Raw genomic sequence first — 26915 nt, 5'->3', positions numbered from 1 at the left:
CATCTCTACAGGCCCTCAGTTTCCAGAGAATCCTTCGGGACCACGTGCCCTACACTGGACACCTGTGGCCAACGGCGAAGGGCCTATAGGCAAAGAGAGCCCCTGCCCCCGGGTCCCAGGATCCCTTCTGCACGCGACCTCACGGATGCTAGCTACACTTTGAAGTTCCTGAGCAGAGACGCCGCGGGGCTGCTACCCAGAAGCAGACCGCAGGACCGGCCAGGTCTACGCATCCGCGAATCAGAGGACGCGGAGCCCGGCGGACGGCGCCCTAACCCCGCCCCTTGGCGTTCGGACCCGCCCCTGAGCCCCGCCCCCGAGCCGCGCCCCGCCCCAGCCGGCCACTTGCTGCTCATGGATTGGCTGTCGCGGTGCGCACGGCGCCGCGCCCCGCCCCGCCGGCGCCCTCAGCCTAGCGCCGGTCTCCCGCTCTCGAGCGCTCCCCTCCCGGGGCTGAAGTGGCGCGGAGGACGCCGGCTCGGCCGCGGCTTGGTCGCCTCCGCCTCTGCGTGTGCGCCCGGGGGGTCAGCGTGGGCGTCGGGGAAGCCGGGTGAGTGCCGGCGGCCCGTTTCGGGGCGCGCGGTGGGACCAGCGCCCGCCGCCGAAGCGAGGGGAGGCACCCTTGGCCTGCCCGGGGCCTCCCCGGTGCGCTGCGCCGCCGCCGGGCGAAGCGGGGTCCACGGGGCGTCAGGGCGGTGCCGCCCTCCTTCCTCAACAGCCCGCTCCGGCGACCGGGGCCGGCGCTCGGGGGTCGGGGTGGGGGAGCGCCGCGGCCTCTCGCCGTCTGGTTGCTTTCTCGGAAAGGTTTCCATCTCGGAGCCGTAGGCTTCCCGGCGCTGCGGGCGGGGAAGGGGAGGGAGAGGTGCGCCGGCGCGGGGCCCCGGGGCCCTCAGGGGCTTCGTCGTCCCACTTCGCGTTGCCTCTGAACCCTTCCTTGCTGGGAGCGTGGTCCGTGTTGGGTGGACTTTTCCGGCTCTCTGTACAGAGGTGTGGCGTGGAGATGGAGGAGGATGGACATTCTTTGGAGGATTGATCGTACAGGGTGGGTGTCCTTTGAGATACAGAGCAGCCCGTGTCGCAAGCCGTGTAGTTGCACTGGGGACGGCTGTTCTCGTTTTTAAGCAATAAATTGACTCTCGAGTTAATCACGGGAAGGTGCTTAACTTGTAAAGGTAAGTACGTGACCTTCTAAAGCCAAAGCGGTGATGATGAGAGCCACTGCGCTCGCTCTGCTGACTGTGTGTGTGTGTGTGTTGGGGAAGGATTCAAGCCTTGGATGTGTGTTGGGGAATGATTCAGGCCTCGTGTGTGTGTGTGTTGGGGAAGGATTGGAGCCTCGTGTGTGTGTGTGTGTGTGTGTGTGTGTGTGTGTGTGTACTGGGCAAGGATGCAAGCCTCCGATTGGCGTGAACGCGTCGTCAGCCTTGTGCCTCTCAAAGACCTTGATTTCTCTTCGCGGTGTGCCACCTCTTCTCTCAAACTCCTCACCTACCCGCACTCTAACACCCCTTAGCTTCACAGTTCACAAGCCTCTGACTCTCAGGCTTGTCACACTTCTTTTCCATCATCTTCAGACACTTGTCGTCTCTTTTTGCAAACAGTTTTCAGACGTAGAACAAACATTAGACTTTTTTTTTTTTTTTTTAGTTTTAAGCCGATAATACTGTTGCAAGCCTCTTTGTCCTTCAGAAGAAAACCCGAAGTTATCTTGAGTATCGATGCGGCAGGAAAGGCTGGTTTAATGAGAGCAGGGGAGGGCTCAGTGTTCCTCTTCCGGAGACACGCCTTCCCCACCTCCATCCTCCTCCGCCCACTAGGATTAGGGCAGCCTTAACTGGCTGGTCATTTCTGAATTCACTTCTGAACTCCAGGGTAAAGAATTTATCTTATTTTATCCTTATCGACTCCTTTAAATGATTACTGTAAGGCATTCTGGTTGTGAATTTTTTTTTTTTTATTGTTACAGAGGAATATCAAGTGAAAAATTGAAACCAGGAATTCCCTGTCCGTCCAGTGGTTAGAGCTGTGCGCTTCTCCTGCAGGGAGAAGGGATTCTCTTCCTGGTCTAAGAGCTAAGATCCCAAGTGCCAAAAAAAAAAAAAAGAAAGAAACAGCACAGAAGTGTATCAAGTAAAAGATTAGAATAAGTTAGAACTCCTTGTTTCTTTACTTTGCACCCTCAATTCCAGTCCCTAGGAGGGGATCATGAGAAATGCTGGGTTGGAAGAAGCACAAGCTGGAATCAAGATTGCTGGGAGAAATATAGATAACCTCAGATATGCAGATGACACTACCTTTATGGCAGAAAGTGAAGAGGAACTAAAGGGCCTCTTGATGAAAGTGAAAGAGGAGAGTGAAAAAGTTGGCTTAAAGCTCAACATTCAGAAAACTAAGATCATAGCATCTGGTCCCATCACTTCATGGGAAATAGTTGGGGAAGCAGTGGCAACAGTGGCTAACTTTATTTTTTTGAGCTCCAAAATCACTGCAGATGGTGATTGCAGCCATGAAATTAAAAGACACTTACTCCTTGGAAGGAAAGTTATGGCCAACCTAGATAGCATATTAGAAAGCAGAGACATTACTTTGCCAACAAAGGTCCATCTAGTCAAGGCTATGGTTTTTCCAGTGGTCATGTTATGGATGTGAGAGTTGGACTGTGAAGAAAGCTGAGTGCTGAAGAATTGATGCTTTTGAACTGTGGTGTTGGAGAAGACTCTTGAGAGTCCCTTGGGCTGCAAGGAGATCCAACCAGTTCATCCTAAAGAAGATCAGTCCTGGGTGTTCATTGGAAGGACTGATGTTGAAGGTGAAACTCCAGTACTTTGGCCACCTCATGCGAAGAGTTGGCTCATTGGAAAAGACCCTGATGCTGGGAGGGATTGGGGGCAGGAGGAGAAGGGGATGACAGAGGATGAGATGGCTGGATGGCATCACTGACTCGATGGGCATGAGTTTGAGTAAACTCCTGGAGTTGGTGATGGACAGGGAGGCCTGGCGAGCTGCTATTCATGGGGTCGCAAAGAGTCGGACACAACTGAGCGAAAAACTGAACTGAACCGAGGAGGGGATGTGCTGTGTTAAATCACCTCAGTCTTGTTCAGCTCTGTGAGCCAAAGGACCCTAGCCCACCAGGCTCCTCTGTCCGTGGGATTCTCCAGGCAGGAATACTGGAGTGGGTTGCTGTGCCCTCCTCCAGGGGATCTTCCCGACCCAGGGGTCAAACCTGCAACTCTTACATCTCATGCATTGGCAGGCAAGTTCTATGACAGTGGTGCCACCTGGGAAACCCCGGGAGGGGGATAGTACCATGATACTGTTGGGCAACCTACCTAATATAAGGACAGAATCATATCAGTGTGGACCTACCTCATTTTTAAAATGCTGTCAAGCATGCCACTGTTTAGAAGTACTTTAATGTATTTTATTGGACCCTCATTGGTGGATGTTTTGGTTGTTTCTGAGTTTTAGCCATTAAAAGATTTACTATGTGAATATCTTTGGAAATTGTAGGATAAGTCTTAGGTAGATAGTTTAAGCAGATTATTGTATTTTAGAGTATAATTTTCCTGCTCTTTTCACGTGGAATCTTTCTGTAACTTGAAGGACTTTACAATTTAAAGACAATAGCTAATTTGTTTGATTTAAATTCATTTCTTAGTATCTATGTGTCTTTAGAGGCTGGATCAAAGACATTTTTGAGTACCAGGTTAAATTATGGTGAATTTTTTAACCTTGTTGCCACTTAGTGGTGTTGACTTTAAGGTTATATTGACTCACTTGATTGGCTTAGCAGGAATGAATAGAGGGCCCTCAGGAAGAGAAAATGTGAACAGACATGTTATGTAACACCCTCCTGTGGTAATCCCCCCGGAATATACAACAGTAACTGGAATTCTTGTTCTCTTTTGAAATAACTTCCTTTTGTTGTGGAAGGTGTCTCAGGTATGGAGAAGATTGTGGGGAATAAATACTGTTGCAGTGATCAGCACTGTATCTACAACCACATTAAGAAAGGAAACATTTACATCTTTCTTCCAGAGAGAGCCTCTATCCTGATAGAAGTTAATCTTTCTCTTGCTTTATCAAATAAGCGTTACACATGAATGCATAAATATACACATATACATATATGTACACACATGTAAATATTTACACGTCTTAAACAGTATATTTAGTTTTGAGTGAATAGTGTTAAAAACATATTACATACAAACAGCATGTTTCAAAGTTTTATTTTACTGTTACTGAAAGTGCTGCCAAGAATAGGTTTATTTAAGAGCACTTAAGAAACAGATATGTATGCAGTCCCTAGAGAAAGAACTGTCTCAATAAAAGTGCTGAGTTAGATATAATTGGTTAATGTTCCAGAGGGCAGCAGAATCATAATACCTTTGTGATGAATCATTTCTACAAGGCTATAATGATCACACCTTATTAATTTCTGCAGTTAAGCACAAACCTTATAGGATGATAAACTGTGCCTTTATTAACAGTGGATTGTTCATTAAGTAAACTGAGATAAGGAAATTATTTCCCCCAGAGCACAGATGAGGTCCAAACAGGCTTATTTAAAAAACTGCTAGTGCTTTCTGCCTTTGAGACTAAAATTTTGTTTCGTAATTGCGAGCACAATCCTGACCATGTGAGGAAAGGACAGTATTTATTGTCACTTCAAGATGAAAGCTTCCAGGAAAGAGGAGGGAGACAGAATGGCTTCAGCTTCTTTGACTTTTCCCGACAGGGGCCCTTTCTGAAGAGGTCAGTGGGCAGTGCTCTGGGTGAGTCTTGGGAGACGTTTACTAGTGTCTCAGGGGATCTGGGAGGCTCTAGTGTGAAGCAAACACTGGAAGGACAGCAGAAATACGGTCAGAGGGAGTGGCCTGCTCTCCGTGGCCTCCCTGCAGTTGCCAGGGTAGGTCAAAGCAGAACCTTCTGTAAGAGAAGCGAGTGTCCTTTGCTGATGCTGGCTGCAGGACTCGGTGTATGATCAGGATCCAGCCGGAGCCCAGCTGAGGACGGATTAGTGGGAGTCTGGGCCAGGTTCATGGGGCCTTCAGTCCTCACGTGAAAAAGCTGGCGGAGCAGCGGGACCCTGCTCCATCCCGGCCGGGTTTCCCAGTCTGGGGGCCCAGCGGGGCTCCCATCCGCTCTCCCATGTGGGGATCTTTTGTTGCTTTTTACTCGCTCTGACGGCACTCAAACACCAGTAGTTTCCTGACAAGGGGAGTTTTGATTATGATTCTTGATCCTTTGTGTGTGAACCATTTGTTTGTTTTTTGATTTCCGCAGACTGTTTTCTGCTTTGACTTCAGTGATTTGGGGGCTTCCCCAATGGCTCAATGGGTAAAAAATCTGCCTGCGATGCAGGAAATGCAGGTTCGATCCCTGTGTCAGGAAGACCCCCTGGAGAAGGAAGTGGCAACCCCCTCTGGTGTTCTTGCTTGGAAAATTCCATGGACAGAGGAGCTTGGTGGGCTACAGTCCATGAAGTTGCAAAAAATCAAAAACAACTGAGCGTGCATGCACACACACACACACACCCACACATATTTTCTGCTTTGACCTCAGTGATTTGAAATTTAAAATGGTCTGTCTTAGTGTGGGTCTGTTTTCATCCATTATTTTGAGTATTTGATGAGCCCTTTAAATCTGAAAATACAGTTCTTCCTATTCTGTAAAAATTTTCCTGAATATTTTGTTATTTTTCTCCCTCATATTTTCTCTGTAGTTCCTCCTGAAACACCTGTTACTTGGATGGGAGCCTTGTAAAGGTTTTCTCATTTTCTTATCTATTTTCTTCTGTTTTCCCTCTACTTACTGCTAGATTATCTTAACTTTTACTTCCCAGACTTTATATTTGGGTTTAAGAAAACCCCACGGTTATACTTTCAATATTCAAAGGCTATTTTTTAGTCTCTGAATGTTTCTTATGATAACATGCTGTTCTTGCTTTAAGATGCAGTATGTTCTCTTGTTTCTGAGGTTGTAGTGATTTTAAGTTTCCCTTCTCTTGCGTAGCTTTCCAGACTCCTGTCTGGAAGGGATCTGCCTTCAGTCTCCTGCACCAGAACAGAGGAATGGCAGTCGCTTTTGTCCAGTTTTCAGTCTGATGCCTGAGTCTGCCATTGTACCTGGTATCCCTCAGTCCAGAAGGCCAGACGTAGGGGAAAACTTCAGACTTCTGTCTGGATATGGGTGAGGCAGTTGCCAGTCCATGGAGGGCCTGGAAACCCACTCCAGCACTCTTGCCTGGAGAATCCCCACGGACAGAGGAGCCTGGTGGGCTACAATCCATGGGATCGCAAGGAGCTGGACATGACTGAAAGACTGAGCGAAGAGAAAGGGGACAGGTTCTGGTCAGTAACTTGTTTTCCTGCCTCCCTCAAGCCTTTACTGTGCTGGCTTTCAGCGTTCCCTGCTGCTGCTGCTGGCTTGGACGTCCAGCTTTCTTGGGCATGCCCAGTCAGTGACCATGGTCCATCTGCTTTGCAACTTTCAAAATTTTACTGCTCTCGTCTCCTCTTCTGTTCTCCTCATCATTGTATTCATGACTCCTTTTACTGATTGCAGTTTTTAGTGACATTTCAGGAGGGAGCAAAATGAGATGCTTAGATACATCTTCACCCAAAGATAGTAATAGTTGTTTTTGACTAAGTGATAGCTGAAACTCCAATACTTTGGCCACCTGATGCGAAGAGCTGACTCGTTGAAAAAGACCCTGATGCTGGGAAAGATTGAAGGCAGGAGGAGAAGGGGACGACAGAGGGTGAGATGGTTGGATGGCATCACCAACTCGATGGACATGAGTTTGGATAGGCTCCGGGAGTTGGTGATGGACAGGGAGGCCTGGCGTGCTGCAGTCCATGGGGTCACAAAAAGTCGGACACAGCTGAGCGACTGAACTGAATGGCAATACTGCCATAAACAGAAGGCTGTCTTCAAAGCGGTCCTATGTTTGTGATGTTTGCGAACCCTCTTCTTGGTGGGTAGTGGTTGATAGCGTCAAGTGAGCCCATGTGCTGAACACTGCCTGTCTTAATTCTCACTTATCGAAGGATGTGTTTACACATCAGAAGACCACAGCCTAGGGATATTTAAAGCTTGAACAGTTGTGGACTCCGCAGGGGAAGGAGAGGGTGAGACGAATGGAGAGTAGCATTGATGTATATACACCACCATGTTTAAAAGAGACAGCCAGCAGGGATCCGCTGTTAGCGCAGGGAGCTCAGCTCGGTGCTGTGATGACCGAGAGGGTGGGCTGAGGAGGGGGAGGCTCAAGAGGGAGGGGTATATGTATGCTTATAGCCGATTGCCATTGCTGTACAGCGGAAATCAGCACAACATTGTAGAACGATTATCCTCCAATTAAAAAAAAAAAAGCCTGATCAGTGCCAGTCACATAGCAACTATTCCATTAAAAATGGAATTAAATGAGCCCGGCCAGGAAGGCACAGCTGGGAAGAGGCTGATGCAGGCGAGGGCCCAGGCCGGTGCTAACTCCACTTTAAGCTGCCTGGGTGGTGGCTGACGCTGAAGGAGGGTAATTGGCATCTAGGCGTCTACTTCCTTTGTGCCCTTCGGAAACGTTCTTACTCAGGTCTTTACCTGCCCATTACTGTTTGGCAGGTGGTGGGTTCCCTTTCACCTACTTGGGTTCAGAGCTGTGACGCGGGGCCAGTTTCCCTGAGCAATCTGAGCGTTTTCTGAACAATCTCAGAGGACGCAAAGATTCCCAGGCAGGGCTTCTGTGGGCAAACCTGGGTAAAGGTGGCCTCCAAGAGTGAGTGATGTTTTCCTGTGACTAGATCAGCTCTGGGGTGTGTAGCAGTCATCTCATTTAGGTGGCAACTCACGACAGTCTGCCGCTCTATTTTTTCCAGCTTTTTATTATAAAAAATTTTTAAACATACAGAAAAATTGAACAGTAGATTTAACATTTTGCCAAATTTGCCTTACTTTTTTCTTTTTCTTTGCTGAACCATTTGCTCATATGTTGCTGACACTGACACCTCACCCCCAAATAGTAAGCAAGCATCTCCTAACAAGGTCATTCTCTTTACATAACCACAATTCTGTAATGTTCTCTGACCTGTATTCTGATTTCCCCAGTTGGCCCAGACTGCCTTAAGAGTTGTTTTTCTTTTTTTTTAAATGAGGACCAGTAATGGCTTACACATTTCACTTGGTTGGTTAATTGTATTTTTTGTCATAGATAAGTTTAATGGTGAAATCTTTTGAACCTTCTACCTCATATTGCTTTTACTTCAGGACTGGATCTTTGCAATGGAAGGGACCCTTGATGTCATCTGATTCAGTTATTTCCAAACTTGGCTGATGTGTGTCCTGAAGGTTGAATTGGGAGTTTGTCTGTAGACAAAGAAATGAAGAGCCATTCTGAGGACATAGACATATAGGAATAGATACAGAAATATATAAGTGAATATATTGAAAATATATAACAGTTTGCCTAACAGTAGGTGTTTGGTAAGTATTGGCTGTCTTCTCCCTTTTATTTCTTTGTGACTGGAGTGAAGAGTACCTCAGGATAGTAGGAGATAAGGAAGCTATATTAGGGAGAGACTGTAAGTATCCTGTGTCATTTGACTTTATCTCGGGCCATTGAAAGTTTTAGAATAAAAGGCATGATCCCACCTGAGTTTGTTTTTAAACTACTTTTTTTTTCTTGACTGTGCTTATTGGATCTTAATTCCCCAGCAAGGGAGCAAACCCATGCCCAAGTGGAAGGAGTTAGTCTTAACCACTAGGCCTCCAGGGGAAGTCCCCCAATCTGAGTTTTAGAAAGTTCTGGCAAAATATGGACTTGAGAAAGCACGGAGGATGGTTTTAAGAATAATATGCTTAAATATATTGTCATGGCAAGATTTTATTTCCTTCACTGAAATAATGCTTTTTATTACCAGTGTTTACAAAGTATCAATTTAAATAAACCTAGGTATAAAGTAGACTGGAGAAGGCAATGGCAACCCACTCCAGTACTCTTGCCTGGAAAATCCCATGGATGGAGGAACCTGGTGGGCTGCGGAATATGGAGCCGCAAAGAGTCTTGGTGACTTTGCTCAGACTTTGAAGTCTGAGCAACTTCACTTTCACTTTTCACTTTCATGCATTGGAGAAGGAAATGGCAACCCACCCCAGTGTTCTTGCCTGGAGAATCCCAGGTACAGGGGAGCCTGGTGGGCTGCGGTCTATGGGGTCTCACAGAATCCGACACGACTGAAGCGACTTAGCAGCAGCAGCATGAAGTAGACTCTTCTTTTTTTGGTGACAGGATAATGAGACATATATTGCATTTCCAAGTTTGAAAGACAGAATAGTTAGATTCAGTCATTTAGCAAGTATTGGAGTGCCTTTATGCCATGTACTGTGCTAAGCTCTGGGAGAACCACAGTGAGCTAAAACGGACGTGGGTGTCCTTTGTGGAGCTTACTTTCTTCAGAGGGAGGTAGATATTGATCACATAGAAGATTAATACTGAAATACAAGGGGAATTAGATCTCGCCATGGAGTCAGGAGATCATGGAATCCGTTACCATTGTCCACTTGGTTTATTTCAACAAACTTGTAACTGGTTTCGCTCCTTCCACTCTTCCCCTGGCAGTCTGTTCTCTGCACAGCTGCCTAAGGGATCCTTTTAAATGTGAGTCAGACTTCTCGGACTCCCTTAGGGCTCCCAGTTTTGATCAGTAAAGACTAAAGTTCTCACAGTAGCCTCTGAGGCTACCCTGTTACGTCTCTGGTCTATTTTCCCAGCTCACTCCACCGCAGCCTCTCCTGCCTCCACGTTGCTCCTTGAATAACCAGTCCTGCCCTGGGGCCTCTGCCTCTCTGTTCTCCCTGTCCACGGCTGACTCATGCCCTCAGGTGTCATCTTCTCCAGGGGGCCTGCCTTGACCCCAGTTTGACCTTTCCGCTGGCCCCACCTCATCCACACTCCCAGTGCCCCAGTCTGCTTTGTTGTCTCCCTCGTGACACTTAGCATTTTCTAACATGGTCTGTAATTTACTATTTAAATTACGTTTATTGTGTTGCTCCCATCTCCCTTCTTTCCCACTGCCAAAGCTCCACATGGCCAGTGCTTTTTATCTGCTCATTGTTGTATCTTAAGTGTTCACAGCAGGGCCTGGCATGTAGCCGGCACTCTGTAAAAGCTTGAATGAATGAAAGGAAAGCTGATGTTTGAGTGAAGAAGTCACAACTAAGGGGACATCTGGCATTGTGAGTAGGCGTTTAACCAGGTGAGCTGGGGATGGAAAGGTAGGCATCACGCAGAGGGGGTGTGGTTTGTATGGGGTGATTCAGCGAGCATAAGGCACTAAAAGAAAGGAGGATCACGGGAGGAGAGAGGAGAAAGTATTTCAAGAGCAGCTTGAGGAAAATAAGTGCTGGGCCATTCTATAGCGTCTCTGTCTTTAGAAATGGAAAGACGGTGAAAGGTTTTAAGCAGGAAGGAGATGCCAGCTTTGTGCCTTTTAAAAACAACAACGTTGTAGCCGTGGTGTGGGGAACATACTGATGAGGGCAGGAGTGGATGAGGCTGGATCAGTTGGGAACCTGTTGTCATGGGACAGGAGACAGAGGGACCTCTCTCCATCACTCAGGTGACGGTGCTGGAAGGGAGAGGTGGAGGTTAGGCTTGAGAGAGTTAAGTGACAGCTGCTCAGTCATGTCCAACACATTGCGACGCCATGGACTATACAGTTTATGGAATTCTCCAGGCCGGAATACTGGAGTGGGTATCCTTTCCCTTCTCCAGGGGATCTTCCCAACCCAGGGATCGAACCCAGGTCTTCCGCATTGCAAGTGGATTCTTTGCCAACTGAGACACCAGGGAAGCCCTGAGAGAGTTAAAGGAGGCACAATCAGGTGAGGGATGTGACAGGTAAGAAAGAAGTAATGAGGAAGACACCTGCATTTCTGGCTTACGTAATCGAATGACTGGTGATTCATTAGTTGTAGAGAATCCTGGAATAGGATCAGATTCGGAGGAGGGGACCGTGCATTTGAATTTGTGTTTGGGCATGCTGATTTTGAAGTGACTTTGAGACAGCCAGAGGGTGTCAGGCAAGTCGTTGAATGTATGGAAACTTAAATCTGTGAATCAACTGCATAGGGAAGCAGTATAGAGAAGGGTTCACCATTTTGAATAAATCATGTTTTGAATAATTAAAAGTTGTTAAGGATATTACTGGGGCAAATTGTATGGCTACAGGATTAGAGTCTCTTTAAAAACCTAAGGTCCCTGTCCTTTGCTTTGGCTTTTAGTTTTAAATCTTTTACCAAAATTGGTGCTACTTCCTAAATTTTATTCTTGTTAATAGATGATTTATAGGTGAGAAGGCAAAGAAGCATCCTGAGATTAAGTATGTAAAATGTCTTTTCCAAAAGTGCTTTAGCTCTCTGAATAATTCATACTGTTGGATCTTAAGGCCTATAAAATATTCACACTGTGAATGCCCAGAAACCAGGTATATAGCAACCCAAGAAGAGAACTTGTATTCTGCAGACTTGCTTGGCAAGATTTGCATCAACAGTAATCACCACTGTCATTGTGGATCTCATCAGACGACTTTCTTCTATTTCTGGGTGGTCACAGGGTTCCTGTAAATTGGGGCCCTTTCTCTTCCATCTTGTTTTTCTTGCTCTCTTCACCATAGGCAGTAGGATAGTCACTTTCTCCCCAAGAAACCAGAAATGAGAGAAATGCTGTGAATCTCTCTGGCATAGGTAGTGTAATGGTCACGAAACAGGTTTTGGAATCAGATGTGAGCTTCAGCAGAATCCTGACTTTCCTTCTTGCTAGCTGTGTGACTTTGGGCCAGTTCTTCTCTCGATCTTTTTTTAGTAATACCAGAGAATCTTAGTAATTGCCTTAGAGTATTAGTGAGGAGTCAGTGGAATAGTCTGTGCAAAGAGTTGCTCTGAGGATGGAGTGGAGTTGTTTGTAACCTATAAGCAGCTTGTAACTATAGCCAGCAGTAGTAGTAGAGGTAGGGAAGATGTATATTTTATCTTAGATGAGTCTTATATGTTTATTTTGACTGCCTCATGAAGCTTGTGGGACTTTAGTTCCCTAACCAGGGGTTGAACCTGGGCCCTTAGCATATGAGAGCACAAAGTCCTAACCACTGGACCACCAGGGAATTCCCATAGATTTTATTTTTGTTTCATTTGAGTCAGCTGTCTGATTATGTAGACCTGCTATCTTGAACAATATTTAAATTGTGTTAATTTCCTGATTTGGGGGGTGGGTACAGTTTTTTTTTTTTTTGCAAATTGTAGCTTGATTTAAAAAACATCTCAATTGATTCCTCTGCCAGTTTGTACATCTCCTGATGATGGGTACCAAGTTTTATTCATCTTTATTTTTCCCACAGTACTTCGCTTGTAGGACATATTCTGTAAGTGTTCCATACATGTTCTAGAGGAGTTTTGTGCTGGTCAAGTTCCACTGTGTGTGTGAGTCAGCTGTGAAGCCTGGCACACAGTAATGCAAGGAAGAAAGGAAGTGAGCTGGAGATGAGCACTGAGTCAGTCCTCAGCCTTCTTCCGTATTTTCTCTTTGAGATACCCTAGCTGCGCCCATTACTTTAGCTACCACTTAGTCACTATGAACCTCCAACCTCTTTTTCTGTCATGAACCCTGTTTCATCTGTGTATCTGTCTTTGGTACCTCTCCACCTGAATGTCCTTCAACATTTCAAGCCCATTATGCTCAAACTCTCCCATTCTCCCTTCCCTGTTTTGGTTAGTGGTGTCTTGCCAGGCATTGGGCATCCAAACGTAGTCATTCTTAGCTCTTCCTTGCTTGTGGATAATACCATGCTAATATTTCTCAAACAAAACCGTTTTCTTTAGCCTGTACCAGTCTGGCCTCAGCTCATATCCTTATCCTCTCTCTGTCTAGGTGTCTTTAACATTTTCCTTCAGTCCCTTCTCCATACTGCTACCCCCAGAATTATCTTTCTAAATCACAGCACTGATCTTGTCACTTCCCTGCTTACAAGCCTCTGGCAGTTCCCTAGTTCTCAAAGCAGGGGCCTGCAGACTCTGAGCTGTGGGCCGAGTCTGGTCTGCTGCCTGCTTTGTAAATTAAGTATTATTGGAATACAGGCATGCTCTTTTGTCCACATAGTGTCTGTGCTGGTATAACAGCAGAGATGAGTAGTCCTGACGCAGACCGTTTGGTCTGCAAAGCCAAAAATGTACACTGTCTGGTTCTTTACAGAAGTTGGCTAATCCCTGGCTTAGAGGGTAGAGGTCAGATTTGCATAGTTTGAAAAATTCTTCATGATCTTGTTCCAAACAGGTTAATCACCACAACTCTTTGAAATACCATAAACTCTACCCTGTTTTCTTGTGTGCCTACATGATTTCACATCTTTTATTCCTTCTTTTTCATCTATCATACTCCTATTGTTGCTTCAAAACTCAGCCAAGTTTATTTTTCCTTTATCAAACTTCCCTCAACTCTTCTTGGCAACTCTTCGGTAACACTCTTTTTATGTTTCTGTTGTACCGCTTTTATGTTATAGCCCATAGTTTATGTATATTATAGCACATATATTCTTCTGACAGTGTCCCCTAACTAGACTATTCTTTACATTGATTGTGGTAATCATTTTTGTTTACACAGCACCTAACATCAGTAGCATTTGGCTACTAGTGAAAAGATGGATGAAGAAACAGATGGTAGTATGAAAGTTTGGTCAAAGGAAAGAATTTTGAATTTTGGGACTTGGGTGTATATGGAAATTGCTCAGATCATGTTTATATATTATTAAATTGTGTGTTGTTTTCGCCTCTTGCTTTTTGCAGCTTTCCTTTGGTTTCCTAAATGAACTATTTGCAAATGAAATTTTCACAATAGAATCATTTAAAATGCCCTCTAAAAACGGTTCATTTCTGGGAATTCCCTGGTGGTCCAGTGGTTAGGATTCCGAGCTTCCACTTACGGGGGCATGAGTTTGATCCCTGGTCGGAAAACTAAGATCCAGTATGCGACAAGGCACAGGCAAAAAAAACAAAGAAGACTCATTTCCTTTTATAAAGAGTTATCTCTTTTAGGAGTGGGAATAATGATTGTCTAATGTATTAGAAAACTTCCATTAGTTCAGTTTAATAATCTTATTTTTTAAAACTTGCTACCAGAGTCAGTTTTATGGGAGAACATACCAGTAATTTCGTTGACCTCAAAAAGTTTGTTTATTAAACATAGTTGTAGACATAAGAGTTTTCTCAACAGGCAAGAAGAAACAATTCATGGTTTAAATTACAGTAATGTTAAAAATCACTTTGCAAAATCCATGCCTGATTCGGCAAAAACCACTACAATATTGTAAAATAATTAGCCTCCAACTAATAAAAATAAGTGGAAAAAAAAGGATACATTAAAAAAATAATAATAAATTATTCTATCAAAAAAAATCACTTTGAATTAAGAAAATGTAATTCATGCTCAGTGCAGCAAACTTTGAAAATAGACTAAAAAACACACAGCATCTTATCATCCATATGTATAATGATATTATGGAAGTACTGGTGTTTGTCCTTCTAGCATTTTTATCCTTCTGTGTGTTTATATATACTGTTGATTCTTTTTTCTAAAAAGGAAATAATGCAATAGATAGTTTTAATAACCTGCTTTTTTCACTTAGTATTAGTCATTACCATTTACTCATGCAATTTTTAGAAATAAATATAAAAAAACCTTTTTTCCCTATGGCATGTGGGATATTAGTTCCCCAACTAGAGATTAAACCTGCACCCCCTACATTGGAAGCATGGGGTCTTAACCACTGGACCACCAGGGAAGTCCTTCAAAAATAGGTTTTTAAATGTCTGCCTTAACGACAAAGCCTTTGACTGTGTGGACCACAACAAACTGTGGGAAATTCTGAAAGAGATGGGAATGCCAGACCACCTGACCTGCCTCCCGAGAAATATGTATGCAGGTCAGGAAGCAACAGGTTAGAACTGGACATGGAACAACAGACTGGTTCCAAATTGGGAAAGGAGTACATCAGGGGTGTATATTGTCACCCTGCTTATTTAACTTATATTCAGAGTACATCATGCAAAATGCCAGGCTGGATGAAGCAGAAGCTGGAATCAAGATTGCCAAGAAAAATATCGATAACCTCAGATATGCAGATGATACCTCTGTTAGGGCAGAAACCTAAGAAGAACTAAAGAGCCACTTGATGAAAGTGAAAGAGGAGAGTGGAAAAGTTGGCTTAAAGCTCAACATTCAGAAAACTAAGGTCATGGCATCCGGTCCCATCACTTCATGGGGAATAGATGGAGAAACAGTGGAAACAGTGACAGACTTTTATTTTTGGGGACTCCAAAATCACTGCAGATGGTGACTGCAGCCATGAAATTAAAAGATACTTGTTCCTTGGAAGAAAAGCTATGACCACCCTGGTTCAGTTCAGTTTAGTCGCTCAGTTGTGTCTGACTCTTTGCAACCCCATGGATCGCAGCAGGCCAGGCCTCCCTGTCCATCACCAACTCTCGGAGTTTACCCAAACTCATGTCCATTGAGTTGGTGATGTTCATTGAGTCAGTGATGCCATCCAACCATCTCATCCTCTGTTGTCCCCTTCACCTCCTGCCCTCAATCTTTCCCAGCATCAGGGTCTTTTCCAATGAGTCAATTCTTTGCATCAGGTGGCCAAAGTATTGGAGTTTCAGCTTCAGCATCAGTCCTTCCAATGAACATTCAGGACTGATTTCCTTTAGGATGGACTGGTTGGATCTCCTTGCAGTCCAAGGGACTCTCAAGAGTCTTCTCCAACACCACAGTTCAAAAACATCAATTTTCGGTGCTTAGCTTCCAACTCTCACATCATATATGACTACTGGAAAAACCATAGCCTTGACCAGACGGACCTTTGTTGGCAAAGTAATGTCTCTGCTTTTTAATATGCTATCTAGGTTGGTCATAACTTTCCTTCCAAGGAGTAAGATCTTTTAATTTCATGGCTGCAGCCACCATCTGCAGTGATTTTGGAGCCCAGAAAATAAAAATCAGCCACTGTTTCCACTATTTTCCCATCTATTTGCCATGAAGTGATGGGACCAGATGCCATGATCTTAGTTTTCTGAATGTTGAGCTTTAAGCCAACTTTTCCACTCTCCTCTTTCACTTTCATCAAGAGGCTCTTTAGTTCTTCACTTTCTGCCGTAAGGGTGCTGTCATCTGCATATCTGAGGTTATCGATATTTTTCTTGGCAATCTTGATTCCAGCTTCTGCTTCATCCAGCCTGGCATTTTGCATGATGTACTCTGAATATAAGTTAAATAAGCAGGGTGACAATATACAGCCTTGACGTACTCCTTTTCCTGTTGGGAACCAGTCTGTTGTACCCTGTCCAGTTCTAACTGTTACTTCCTGACCTCCATACAGATTTATCAAGAAGCAGGTCAGGTGGTCTGGTATTCCCATCTCTTGAAATTTTCCACAGTTTATTGTGATCCACACAGTAAAAGTCTTTGGCATAGTCAATAAAGCAGAAATATATGTTTTTCTGGAACTCTCTTGCTTTTTCAATGATCCAACGAATGTTGGCAATTTTTTCTCTGGTTCCTCTGCCTTGGCCAACCTAGACAGCATATTAAAAAGCAGAGACATTACTTTGCCAACAAAGGTCCGTCTAGTCAAGGCTATGGTTTTTCCAGTAGTCATGTATGGATGTGAGTTGGAAGCTAAGCACAGAAGACTTGATGCTTTTGAACTGTGGTGTTGGAGAAGACTCTTGAGAGTCTCTTGGGCTGCAAGGAGATCCAACCAGTCCATCCTAAAGGAAATCAGTCCTGAATATTCATTGGAAGGACTGATGCTGAAGCTGAAACTCCAGTACTTTGGCCACCTGATGGGAAGAACTGACTCTGTGGAAAAGACCCTGATGCTGGGAAAGATTGAGGGCAGGAGGTGAAGGGGAGAACAGAGGGTGAGGTGATTGGATGGCCTCCCCAATGCAATGGGTGTGAGTTTGTGTAAACTCCGGGAGTTGGTGATGGACAGGGAAGCCTGGCATGCTGCAGTCCTTGGGGTTGCAAAGAGTCGGGCACGACTGAGCGACTGAACTGAATTAAGTAAACTATTTTGGTTAAACGTTTACTCTGTTATTGAACATTTAAATTTTTTCTAATTAGTCTTTGCCTTCATTAAGTCTCCAAAGGCCTGTTATTTTATACTAAATATTACGTCTTTTGTTAAGTATTGTATACTTATCTCCACTCTAAGCCAGAGGATCTGTGTTAGTGTTGTCAATTTCCACTAAATCAAGACAGTCATAATAAAATATGCTTATTTTTTTTGGTAAACGTTAGTAATAATAAAGCCCATATGAAAGTCAGTCTTCTCAGTTTAGAGTGTTAGCTCTTTCTTATTTTGTAACTGTGCTGTCTTTGTCACTGTGCTGACTTTCCTCCAGTATCAGCATGTGGGGTTACTCTCTCGTGGTGCTTGGACTTCTTATTGCAGTGGCTTCTCTTCTTGCTTAGCTCGAACTTCAAGGTGTGAGGGCTTCAGTAGTTGCGGTTCCCAAGCTCTAGAGCACAGGCTCAGTAATTGTGGCATACGGGATTAGTTGCTCTGCGACAAGTGGGATCTTCCCAGACCAGGGATCAAACCCATGTCTCCTGCATTGGCATACAGATTCTTTACCACTGAATCACCAGGAAAGCCCCAGAATGTTAGCTCTTGATGTACCAGCCCTCACTTTCCCTCTCCTAAATGTTTACCATGAAAGCGGAGTCGCTCAGTCGTGTCCGACTCTTTGCGACCCCATGGATTGTATCCCACGGAGTTTTCCAGGCAAGACGACTGGAATGGGTTGCCATGTCCTTCTCCAGGGGATCTTCCTGACTCAGGGATCAAACCTGGGTCTCCTGCATTGCACACAGAGGCTTTACCTCTGAGCCATCAGGGAAGCCCTAAATGTTTACCACAGTGACTGTTTATTTTTGGTGTCTTTGCTCCTTTTATCCTCACGTTTTTCACTTGGTTTCCTGTTGCACTCGCTAAAATCCCAAACCCATCATTAAGTCCACATTAATATGCAAGGTGATCTGGTACCTACCTGTCTCCCTCTATATTTCTTCCAAGCCATTTTCTCCCCTAACTTACTATATCCCGATTCTCTTTGGTACCAGCTAATTCTTTGCTAGTTTCAAAGAGACTCAGTGACTTTTGTATATAATTTCTCCTCTCTTTTCTACCTCTTTTGCGTCCCTTTAATCTAAGTAACTTTACTCAGTTTTAAAATTTTAGTGTGTTTTACGTGCACCCCAATGTTTATTGCAGCACTATTTATAATAGCCAGGACATGGAAGCAACCTAGATGCCCATCAGCAGACAAATGGATGAGGAAGCTGTGGTACATATACACCATGGAATATTACTCAGCCATTAAAAAGAATTCATTTGAATCAGCTTTAATGAGATGGATGAAACTGGAGCCCATTGTACAGAGTAAAGTAAGCCAGAAAGATAAAGACCATTACAGTATACTAACACATATATATGGAATTTAGAAAGATGGTAACGATAACCCTATATGCAAAACAGAAAAAGAGACACAGGTGTACAGAACAGAATTTTGGACTCTGTGGGAGAAGGCGAGGGTGGGATGTTTAGAGAGAACAGCATCGAAACATGTATATTATCTAGGGTGAAACAGATCACCAGCCCAGGCTGAATGCATGAGACAAGTGCTCGGGCCTGGTGCACTGGGAAGACCCAGAGGGATCAGGTGGAGAGGCAGGTGGGAGGGGGGATCGGGATGGGGAACACATGTAAATCCATGGCTAATTCATGTCAGTGTATGACAAAAGCCACTACAATATTGTAAAGTAATTAGGCTCCAACTAATAAAAATAAATGGAAAAAAAAAATTTTAGTGTGTTTTAAAATTGTAGCAAACCTTAGCTCTTTAGAGGCCTTCTCTGACACTTCCGGAATAGGTCTCCCCTTTATTTTGAATTGGGATCCTGTGCATTTTCTTCATAGTACTGTTTCAATTACTTTGATGTTTCTCTGCCTCACACTATCCCCTGACCCTCCAGTTTAAGCCCCAGGAGGGAGAAGACTATGACATTTCAGAAATCAGTGTATGGAAATAACCCTCTGTATCCTTGGATTCCACATCTGTGGATTCAGTCAACTTCGGATCAAAAATACTCAGTAAAAAAAAGTTTCAGAATGTTCCAAAAAAGCAAAACTTGAATTTACTGAGGGCTGGCAGCTGCTTACATGGCATTTACATTGTATTTACAACCGTTTACCTTGTATTTACATTGTATTAGGTATTTTAAGTAATCTAGAGATGATGTTCCAGTATACAACGAGGTTAAATGCAAATGGTATGCCATTTTCTATAAGGGACTTCAGTGTCCACAGATTTTAGTATCTGAGGGGAGTCCTGGGACCAAACCCCCTGTATATACTGAGGGATGACTGTATGTTTTCCGAATGAGTTTTTAAAAAACTATTTAAATTTGGCTGTGTCGGATCTTAGTTGCAGGACCTTTCAGGATCTTGCACTGGGGTGTGCTCCTTCGCTGGCTGTGGCTCCACAGGCTTTGGGGCGAATGGGCTCAGTAGTTATAGCATGCAGGCTTAGTTGCCCTGAGGCATGTGGGATCTTAGTTCCCGGACCAGGGATCAAACCCACATCTTCTGCATTGAAAGGTGAATTCTTAACCCCTGGACCACCGGGTAAGTCCTGGGAAATGAGTTTTACAATACGAAGTATGACTTTTGTTTTAACCTTCAGACATTGTCTTAAATCATGGTGACCTTCCCCTAAACTTGCTTTTTAACTAGGTAATATTTAATCTTTGATAACAGTTCATCTCCATGTTTGCAGACTATCTTGATAAAACATACCCATAATGCATACAGAGTAAGTCTTTAGTGCAGCTAAAGCATATCTAAATGATAAAAAAAAAAACCTTTTGTGGGTAAAATTTACATACTGTAAAATACACAGATCTTAAGTGTACACTTCAGTAACTTTTGATAAATACATGTATCTGAATAATCAGTATCTCAACCAAGATATAGACCATTTCTATCACCCACCCTCCCAAACAAAAGTTCCCTTGTAGTCAGTTCTCAGTCCCTATAGGCAATCACTGTTTTGATTTCTGGGAACATTGGTTAGTTTCGCTTCTTAAGCTTCATTTAAATAGCATCATACAGTATATACTCATTTATGTCTGCCTTTTTTCACATAAATCAGGTTTCTGAGTTTTTTTCTGTGTGGTTTTATGTATTATTCATCCTTTTTTGTCACTGAATAATATTCTGTTCTATGGATTGATCATAATTTGTGTATCCGTTTGTTCTTCTGATAAGCATTTAGGTTGTTTCAGTTTGGAACTAATATGAATAAACTTGCTCTAAACTTCCTTGTAAAAGTCTTTTTGTGTATGTGGACATATGTTTTTACTTCCCTTGGTAAATATTTAGAAATGGTATTGCTAGGGTATAGGAATGTTTATTTTTAACTTTGTAAGAAATTGCAACCGGGAATGTGTAAGATTTCTAATTGTTCTACCGCCAACAGTCAATCTTTTAAAAAAAAAAGCTTAGCTTTTCTCGTGGATGTGATATTTCTTTAATTTGCATTTCCCTGATGACTAATGATATTGAATGCTTTTTAAGATTCTGTTGTTCATTGTCTAATTTAATTAATTTATTTTGGCTGCAGTGGGTCATTGTTGCCGCGTGAGGACTTTGTGTAATTGCAGTGAGGGTTTAGTCAGGTATTTAAGTGTTTATATTGCAGTGTTTGGGGCTAGCTGTTGGCTGGGCCGCCACCTGGAAATGTGGGCCAGAACACCTATATGTGGTCTCCTCACAGTACCGTGGCCTTGGATTTTTCATGAAGGAACCAGGACTCTGGTCTTAGTGTTCCTTATGTTGTATGATCTCGTCTGAGAAGTTACATGGCATCACTTTCTCCACCTTTGCTGTGCTGTGCTTAGTCGCTCAGTCATGTCTGACTCTTTGTGACCCCCTGGACTATAGCCCGCCAGGCTTCTCTGTCCATGGGATTCTCCAGGCAAGAACACTGGAGTGGGTTGCCCTCCTCCAGGGGATCTTCATGACCCAGGGATTGAACCCAGGTCTCCCGCATTGCAGGTGGATTCTTTACCATATGAGCTACAGGGGAAGCCCAAGAATACTGGAGTGGATTGCCTATCCCTTCTCCAGGAGATCTTCCTGACTCAGGAATTGAACCGGGGTCTCCTGCATTGCAGGTGGATTCTTTACCAGTTGAGCTACCAGGGTAGCCCTCAACCCACCTTTATTGTTGGCCTCAATTCAAAGGAAGGTACATAGATCCACCTTTCAATGGGAGAAGTGTCAGAGACTGCAGATTTGTTTTAAAAACACCCTGCTCATTTAACAGATACTGTTAGTAAGTACCCTCTTGTGTCCTAGCAGTCTTAGGTACATCTCAATACTCATTGTAGTACTGAATTTTTCTTCTTACCTATAGAAGATAAAGATCCGAAGTAAGTTGGTGTTTAAAGCTTGAAGTAAGAAAGGAGTAAAATATTTCACTTCTTAAAAATATTTCCTTACATGGGTGTTTTTTGTCTTTTTTTTTTTTTTGTAGAATATAGTATTTAATGAAAACTCCATGCTTAAGTGGTGAAAATGGCGGGCTTCCTAGATAATTTCCGTTGGCCGGAGTGTGAATGCATTGACTGGAGTGAGAGAAGAAACGCAGTGGCTTCTGTGGTCGCAGGCATATTGGTAAGTGGAAAGGCGTGGTTGGAGACACTTGTGCCTCACCTTTCCCCGTGAAAACTGATCTCAATTCCTTTGCACTGTGAATAACCAAGATAACACAGTTTTTGTAGGCAGTAGTTTTTTGTTTTAAATATTTATTTATTTTTTGGCCACGTTGGGTTTTCGTTGCTGCATGCAAGCCTTCTCTAGCTGCCGCGCCCCTGCTTCTCATTGCGATGACGCCCCTCCTTGAGGAGCACAGACTCTGGGGCACATGGGCCTCTGGAGCTGCTGCTCGAGGGCTGCAGTGCTCCGGCCAGCAGTTGTGGTGCGTGGGCTTAGTTCTTCCTCTGCATGCGGGGTCCTCACGGACCAGGGATTGAACTGTGATCCTTGCATCGGCAGGCAGATTCTTAACTGCTGGATCACCAGGGAAGTCCTTTTATTTAAAAAAAAAAAATGCTTTTTACTAAAAATATCAAACATACAGACAAAAATAGAATGGTATAGAGAGTCCCTTCTCACCCCTGGTACTTAATCTTTGAGCTTCAGAAAAAATTAAATCATGGACTTCTCTGATGGGCCAGTGGTCCAGACTCCACGATTCCACTGCAGGGGGCATGAGCTTGATCCCTCATCAGGGAGCTAAGATCCCATGTGCCACAATGAAAGTGAAAGTGAAGTCGCTCAGTCATGTCCAACTCTTTGTGAACCCATGGACTGTAGCCTGCCAGGCTCCCCTGTCTGGGAGTCTCCAGGCAAGAATACTGGAGTGGGTTGCCATTTCCTTCTCCAGGGGCTCTTCCCGACCCAGGGATCGAACCTCAGTCTCCTGCATTGCTGGCAGACGCTTTACCCTCTGAGCCACTAGGGGAGCCACAGGGCACAGCCCCCCCCCCAAAAAAAATCAGATTATGGCCAGTCTTGTGATGGAAATCAAGCATTCCCTGCCCCCACCAAATAAGATACTTGCTGTATTTTACACGTCATTCAAGAGCTTCTTTACGATACTGGCATACTCCATCATAAAGTTTTACATTACTTTCTTTGTCTGAACACTCTTGTTACAAAACTTGTCATTTTGAAGCTAAATGTATTTTGGTGCCTCCAAGGCCTGGAGTTACGTTCCCTTTCCTGGAGCTGATCATTGAAACCACAACCACCTTGAGCTGGGACCAGAAAGATCCTGTTATACTTAATGTAAATTTCTCTTTTTCAGTGTATAGTTCTACACCTGAAGTCCAATAGAAAAAAAAATAAGTAGGACAAGAACTAAAGATAACTGTGAAGCAGTATGCATGCAGAAGTCTTTTAGGTGTTTCTAAGTTTTTCTTGCTCTCTATGGTCATCTCTCCTGTACTTAATTTGCCTATGAAATTCCTTAGTAACTTTTCTACTTTGTCTATTCAGCCTAGTTTACATAGAAACTTTACATTTTGCAAACTCATATTTAATCAGTTTTACAGTATTTAATCAAATTGCCTATTAATTAAAATCATAGCAAGCTTAGATGTTTTCTTGGAGACATGGCGACTCATTTGTGGAAGCGAAAGTACTTGATCACATTAAAAGGGAATGTCTGAGTGCTTTTTTTTAAAAATCTTTTTATTTATTTATTTATTTATTTATTTTTTCCATTTATTTTTATTAGTTGGAGGCTAATTACTTTACAACATTGCAGTGGTTTTTGTCATACATTGAAATGAATTAGCCATGGATTTACATGTATTCCCCATCCTGGTCCCCCTCCCACCTCCCTCTCCACCCGATCCCTCTGGGTCTTCCCAGTGCACCAGGCCCGAGCACTTGTCTCATGCATCCAACCTGGGCTGGTGATCTGTTTCACCCTAGATAATATACATGTTTCGATGCTGTTCTCTTGAAACATCCAAGGGAGTGAAACCAGGTAATCAGGGAACTGGTTAGTTAAGAGAGCTTTGGTTGTATATAATTTTATGGTACATTTATGGTGTATTTTATGGTTGTATATAAATTTATGGTGAAAGAAGCAGATAATTCATTCCTAGATAATAAATTTTTCATCTTGCACTGAGAGCAGAATATCAGAATCTTATACCAATTTGATTAGTTGGATTTACCTCATAGACTACAAAGAAGTAAACAAGGGATTCTTATTTTTTATATTTCAGCATCTAAAACTCAAAGTAGACATATTTCACTGTATGTTTCAAGTATGTTGTCCGTAGAAAACATGAGGTGTGAAGGAACAGGTAAGCCACAGTGTTGGTGTGAGTGCTGTTTTAACGACGTGGCTCTTTCTCCTCCTCAAGTTTTTTACTGGTTGGTGGATAATGATCGATGCAGCCGTGGTGTATCCGAAGCCAGAACAGCTGAACCATGCCTTTCACACATGTGGAGTGTTTTCCACATTGGCTTTCTTCATGTAAGTATGAGGTAACTCTCAATTCAAGATTATTTTTCTAAAAACTTTTTTTTTCTCAAAAGTTTAATGCTATCTGGAATAATTTCAATTGATTCTTTAACATGATATATATATATATATGTGTGTGTGTATCTATATTCCCATTTTATTAAAATTTTTTAAAATCAAGAATAGCTGTTGAATTTAGTCAGATAATCTTTTTATCCTCTATAATGATTCAGCATGTGATTTTCGAGATCTTATATTTGTTTAACTGACAAATTACTGTGTTTTATAGATCTTAAGATATTTTTTGTATTTTAACATCTCTGAATATCAGCATGCTTCTCATAGTCATTGGTATCTTATAATTCATAATTTTTTCCCTTGGTAGCATGAAAAATAATGGTGCATCTTAAAAATCATTGGCATTTTAGATTTAATCAAGTTTGTACATATGTAGATTTTTTAGGACAGGAGTAATCCTTGAATATTCTCATATATTCATCTTTTACCATGGAGTATTATTTAAATGTATTACTTGACTGTATTTGCCAGTATTTGGGGGAGGACAGGATTAACCTTAAATTAAGAGATTAATCTATGGCTTTTCTTTTTTATTAAATCATTTTCAGGTTTAGCCATTCTGTCACTTCTAAGAGTTTACAAGTTTTTCATGGATGTCTTTTAATAATTTAAAAAATAGGTTGAACATTAAGATTATATAATTTTATTGTAGTCAGGAGCTTTAAAAATGTTTAAATTTGTAGAAGATGGACCTACTTATATTCATTCAGGATGCTAAGTAAAGACAATTCCTATTACAAATGAACCTGCTCTGACAAAAGTGGAAAGAGAAGCTGAATAAAGTGAGCCTACTTAGTATACATAAACCACATGTTCTCTGAATTTGAGAAATGAATGAGAGAAAGTCACTTGACTTTTAACACAAAGAAAAACTTTTGAGCTCTTGTTTATAGTGAGAGCCTTAAAATGGGATAACACACAGTGGGTCACTCATGTAAAATAGGCAAGGAAATCAGAGAACGGGAGTCTCTTTCATAATCTCTGGAGACAAGTGATAGTAATCCCTGAAAATTAAAAATCTTTTCTGGGTGTATTTTAGTAAAGTAAGACTACTGTAATATTTCTATCCATTAGGACATTTAAGTTAAAAGATACATTTGGGTTATTCAGATGTTAACTTTAGTTAGAAAATGTTTCTCTTCTAAATGACTTGTGAAGAAGATATTTTCTTCTAATTATCTGTGACTGTTTCAGCAGCCTGAAAGCTTACTGGATGATTTGTATTGCTCTAGGATAAACGCTGTGTCCAACGCTCAGGTGAGAGGTGACAGTTACGAGAGCGGCTGTTTAGGAAGGACAGGTAAGGCCCTTTTTAGCGGTCACTGTGTGCTGGTGAAGGAGGGATTCATCAGTAGGAAAAACAAAGCCTCTGGTGAGTCTTTATTTAGGGATGGTAATGATTATGTAGGATTTTTCCAGTTTTGCTTTTAAAAAAAGTTTCTGTTATTTAAAACTTTAAGAAAGTTGAAGTTACTGGCTTTTGTCATGTTATGTTGCCCATAGTATATAGATAAAATATACTATTCAGAATCAGTGGATCTTGACTCCAGGTTATTCTTCCTATACTAATGATAGATTTATTCTTATCTCAAATGTTGACTAATAATATTACTTACAGTATGGCTGATTGTGATTATTTAAGAGCAGAGTACGGACACACTAAGAGATCAAACCTAGGGCTACAGTGTTTTTCACATTTAGTTCTGATCACCTGAATAACCAACCCATAGACTACAATGAAAGTATGTAGAAGAATCATGCTGTCTACATACACATTTTTTTGTTTGAAATCTTTTGATTTGTCATCCAATAGTATTTTTCTTTTATTCAGACTATAACACATTCTATTAGAATCCAGGTGTTTGTTTCCAGTGGAATTTTCTTGCTGTATATGAAAAGTACAGGACTAGACATCCTGTTTCCAACCTTTAAGGATGAGGGAGGGTAACTTGTAATTATAGTCAGAAATTGGGAGCATGTGGGAAAGGAATTTTGAAGGATGATTAGGAATAATACTTGTAGAATTCAGTGCAGTTCAGTTGCTCAGTCATGTCCGTCTCTTTTGCGACCCCATGGACTGCAGCACCCCAGGCTGCTGCCCATCACCAACTCCAGGAGCTCGCTCAAACCCATGTCCATCGAGTCAGTGATGCCATCCAGCCATCTCATCCTTATCCTCCTGCCTTTAATCTTTCTTAGCATCAGGATCTTTTCCAGGGAGTCAGCTCTTTGCATCAGGTGGCAAAGTATTGGAGTTTCAGCTTCAGCATCAGTCCTCCCAGGAAACATTCAGGACCCATTTCCTTCAGGATGGACGGGCGGGACCTCCTTGCCGTCCAAGGGACTCTTGTCTTCTCCAACACCACGTTCAAAAGCATCAAATCTTCGGCACTCAGCTTTCTTTATAGTCCAGCTCTCACATCCATACATGACTACTGGAAAAATGATAGCTTTGACTAGACAGACCTTTGTTGGCAAAGTAATGTCTCTGCTTTTTAATATGCTGTCTAGGTTTGTCATAGCTTTTCTTCCAAGGGGCAAGTGTTTTTAATTTCGTGACTGCAGTCACCATCTGCAGCGATTTTGCAGCCCAAGAAAATAAAATCTGTCACTGTTTCCATTGTTTCCCCATTTATTTGCCATGAAGTGATGGGACCAGATGCCATGAC

The 26915-nt window shown here is 42.8% G+C and overlaps 1 protein-coding gene and 1 non-coding gene across 2 annotated transcripts in view; one reads left to right on the top strand and one right to left on the bottom strand.

The window, feature by feature from the left end:
* Positions 1 to 391: 391 nt before the first annotated feature.
* Positions 392 to 26915, top strand: part of TMEM50B (transmembrane protein 50B) — a 42532-nt gene continuing 16008 nt past the window's right edge. The window contains exons 1-4 of the mRNA XM_020892615.2: positions 392 to 550; positions 21661 to 21800; positions 24068 to 24180; positions 25479 to 25546. Coding sequence (XP_020748274.1) covers positions 21702 to 21800; positions 24068 to 24180; positions 25479 to 25546 — 280 coding nt within the window. The 5' untranslated portion in view covers positions 392 to 550; positions 21661 to 21701. The remainder of the gene's footprint in view (positions 551 to 21660; positions 21801 to 24067; positions 24181 to 25478; positions 25547 to 26915) is intronic.
* On the bottom strand, positions 12091 to 12164 carry TRNAE-CUC (transfer RNA glutamic acid (anticodon CUC)). The gene has a single exon. It is a non-coding gene; the product is annotated as a tRNA-Glu (tRNA).

This window comes from Odocoileus virginianus, chromosome 25 (genome assembly GCF_023699985.2).
Source record: "Odocoileus virginianus isolate 20LAN1187 ecotype Illinois chromosome 25, Ovbor_1.2, whole genome shotgun sequence".
In the NCBI taxonomy this organism is placed as follows: domain Eukaryota; kingdom Metazoa; phylum Chordata; class Mammalia; order Artiodactyla; family Cervidae; genus Odocoileus; species Odocoileus virginianus.
This window is presented reverse-complemented; position numbering and strand designations above follow the sequence as displayed.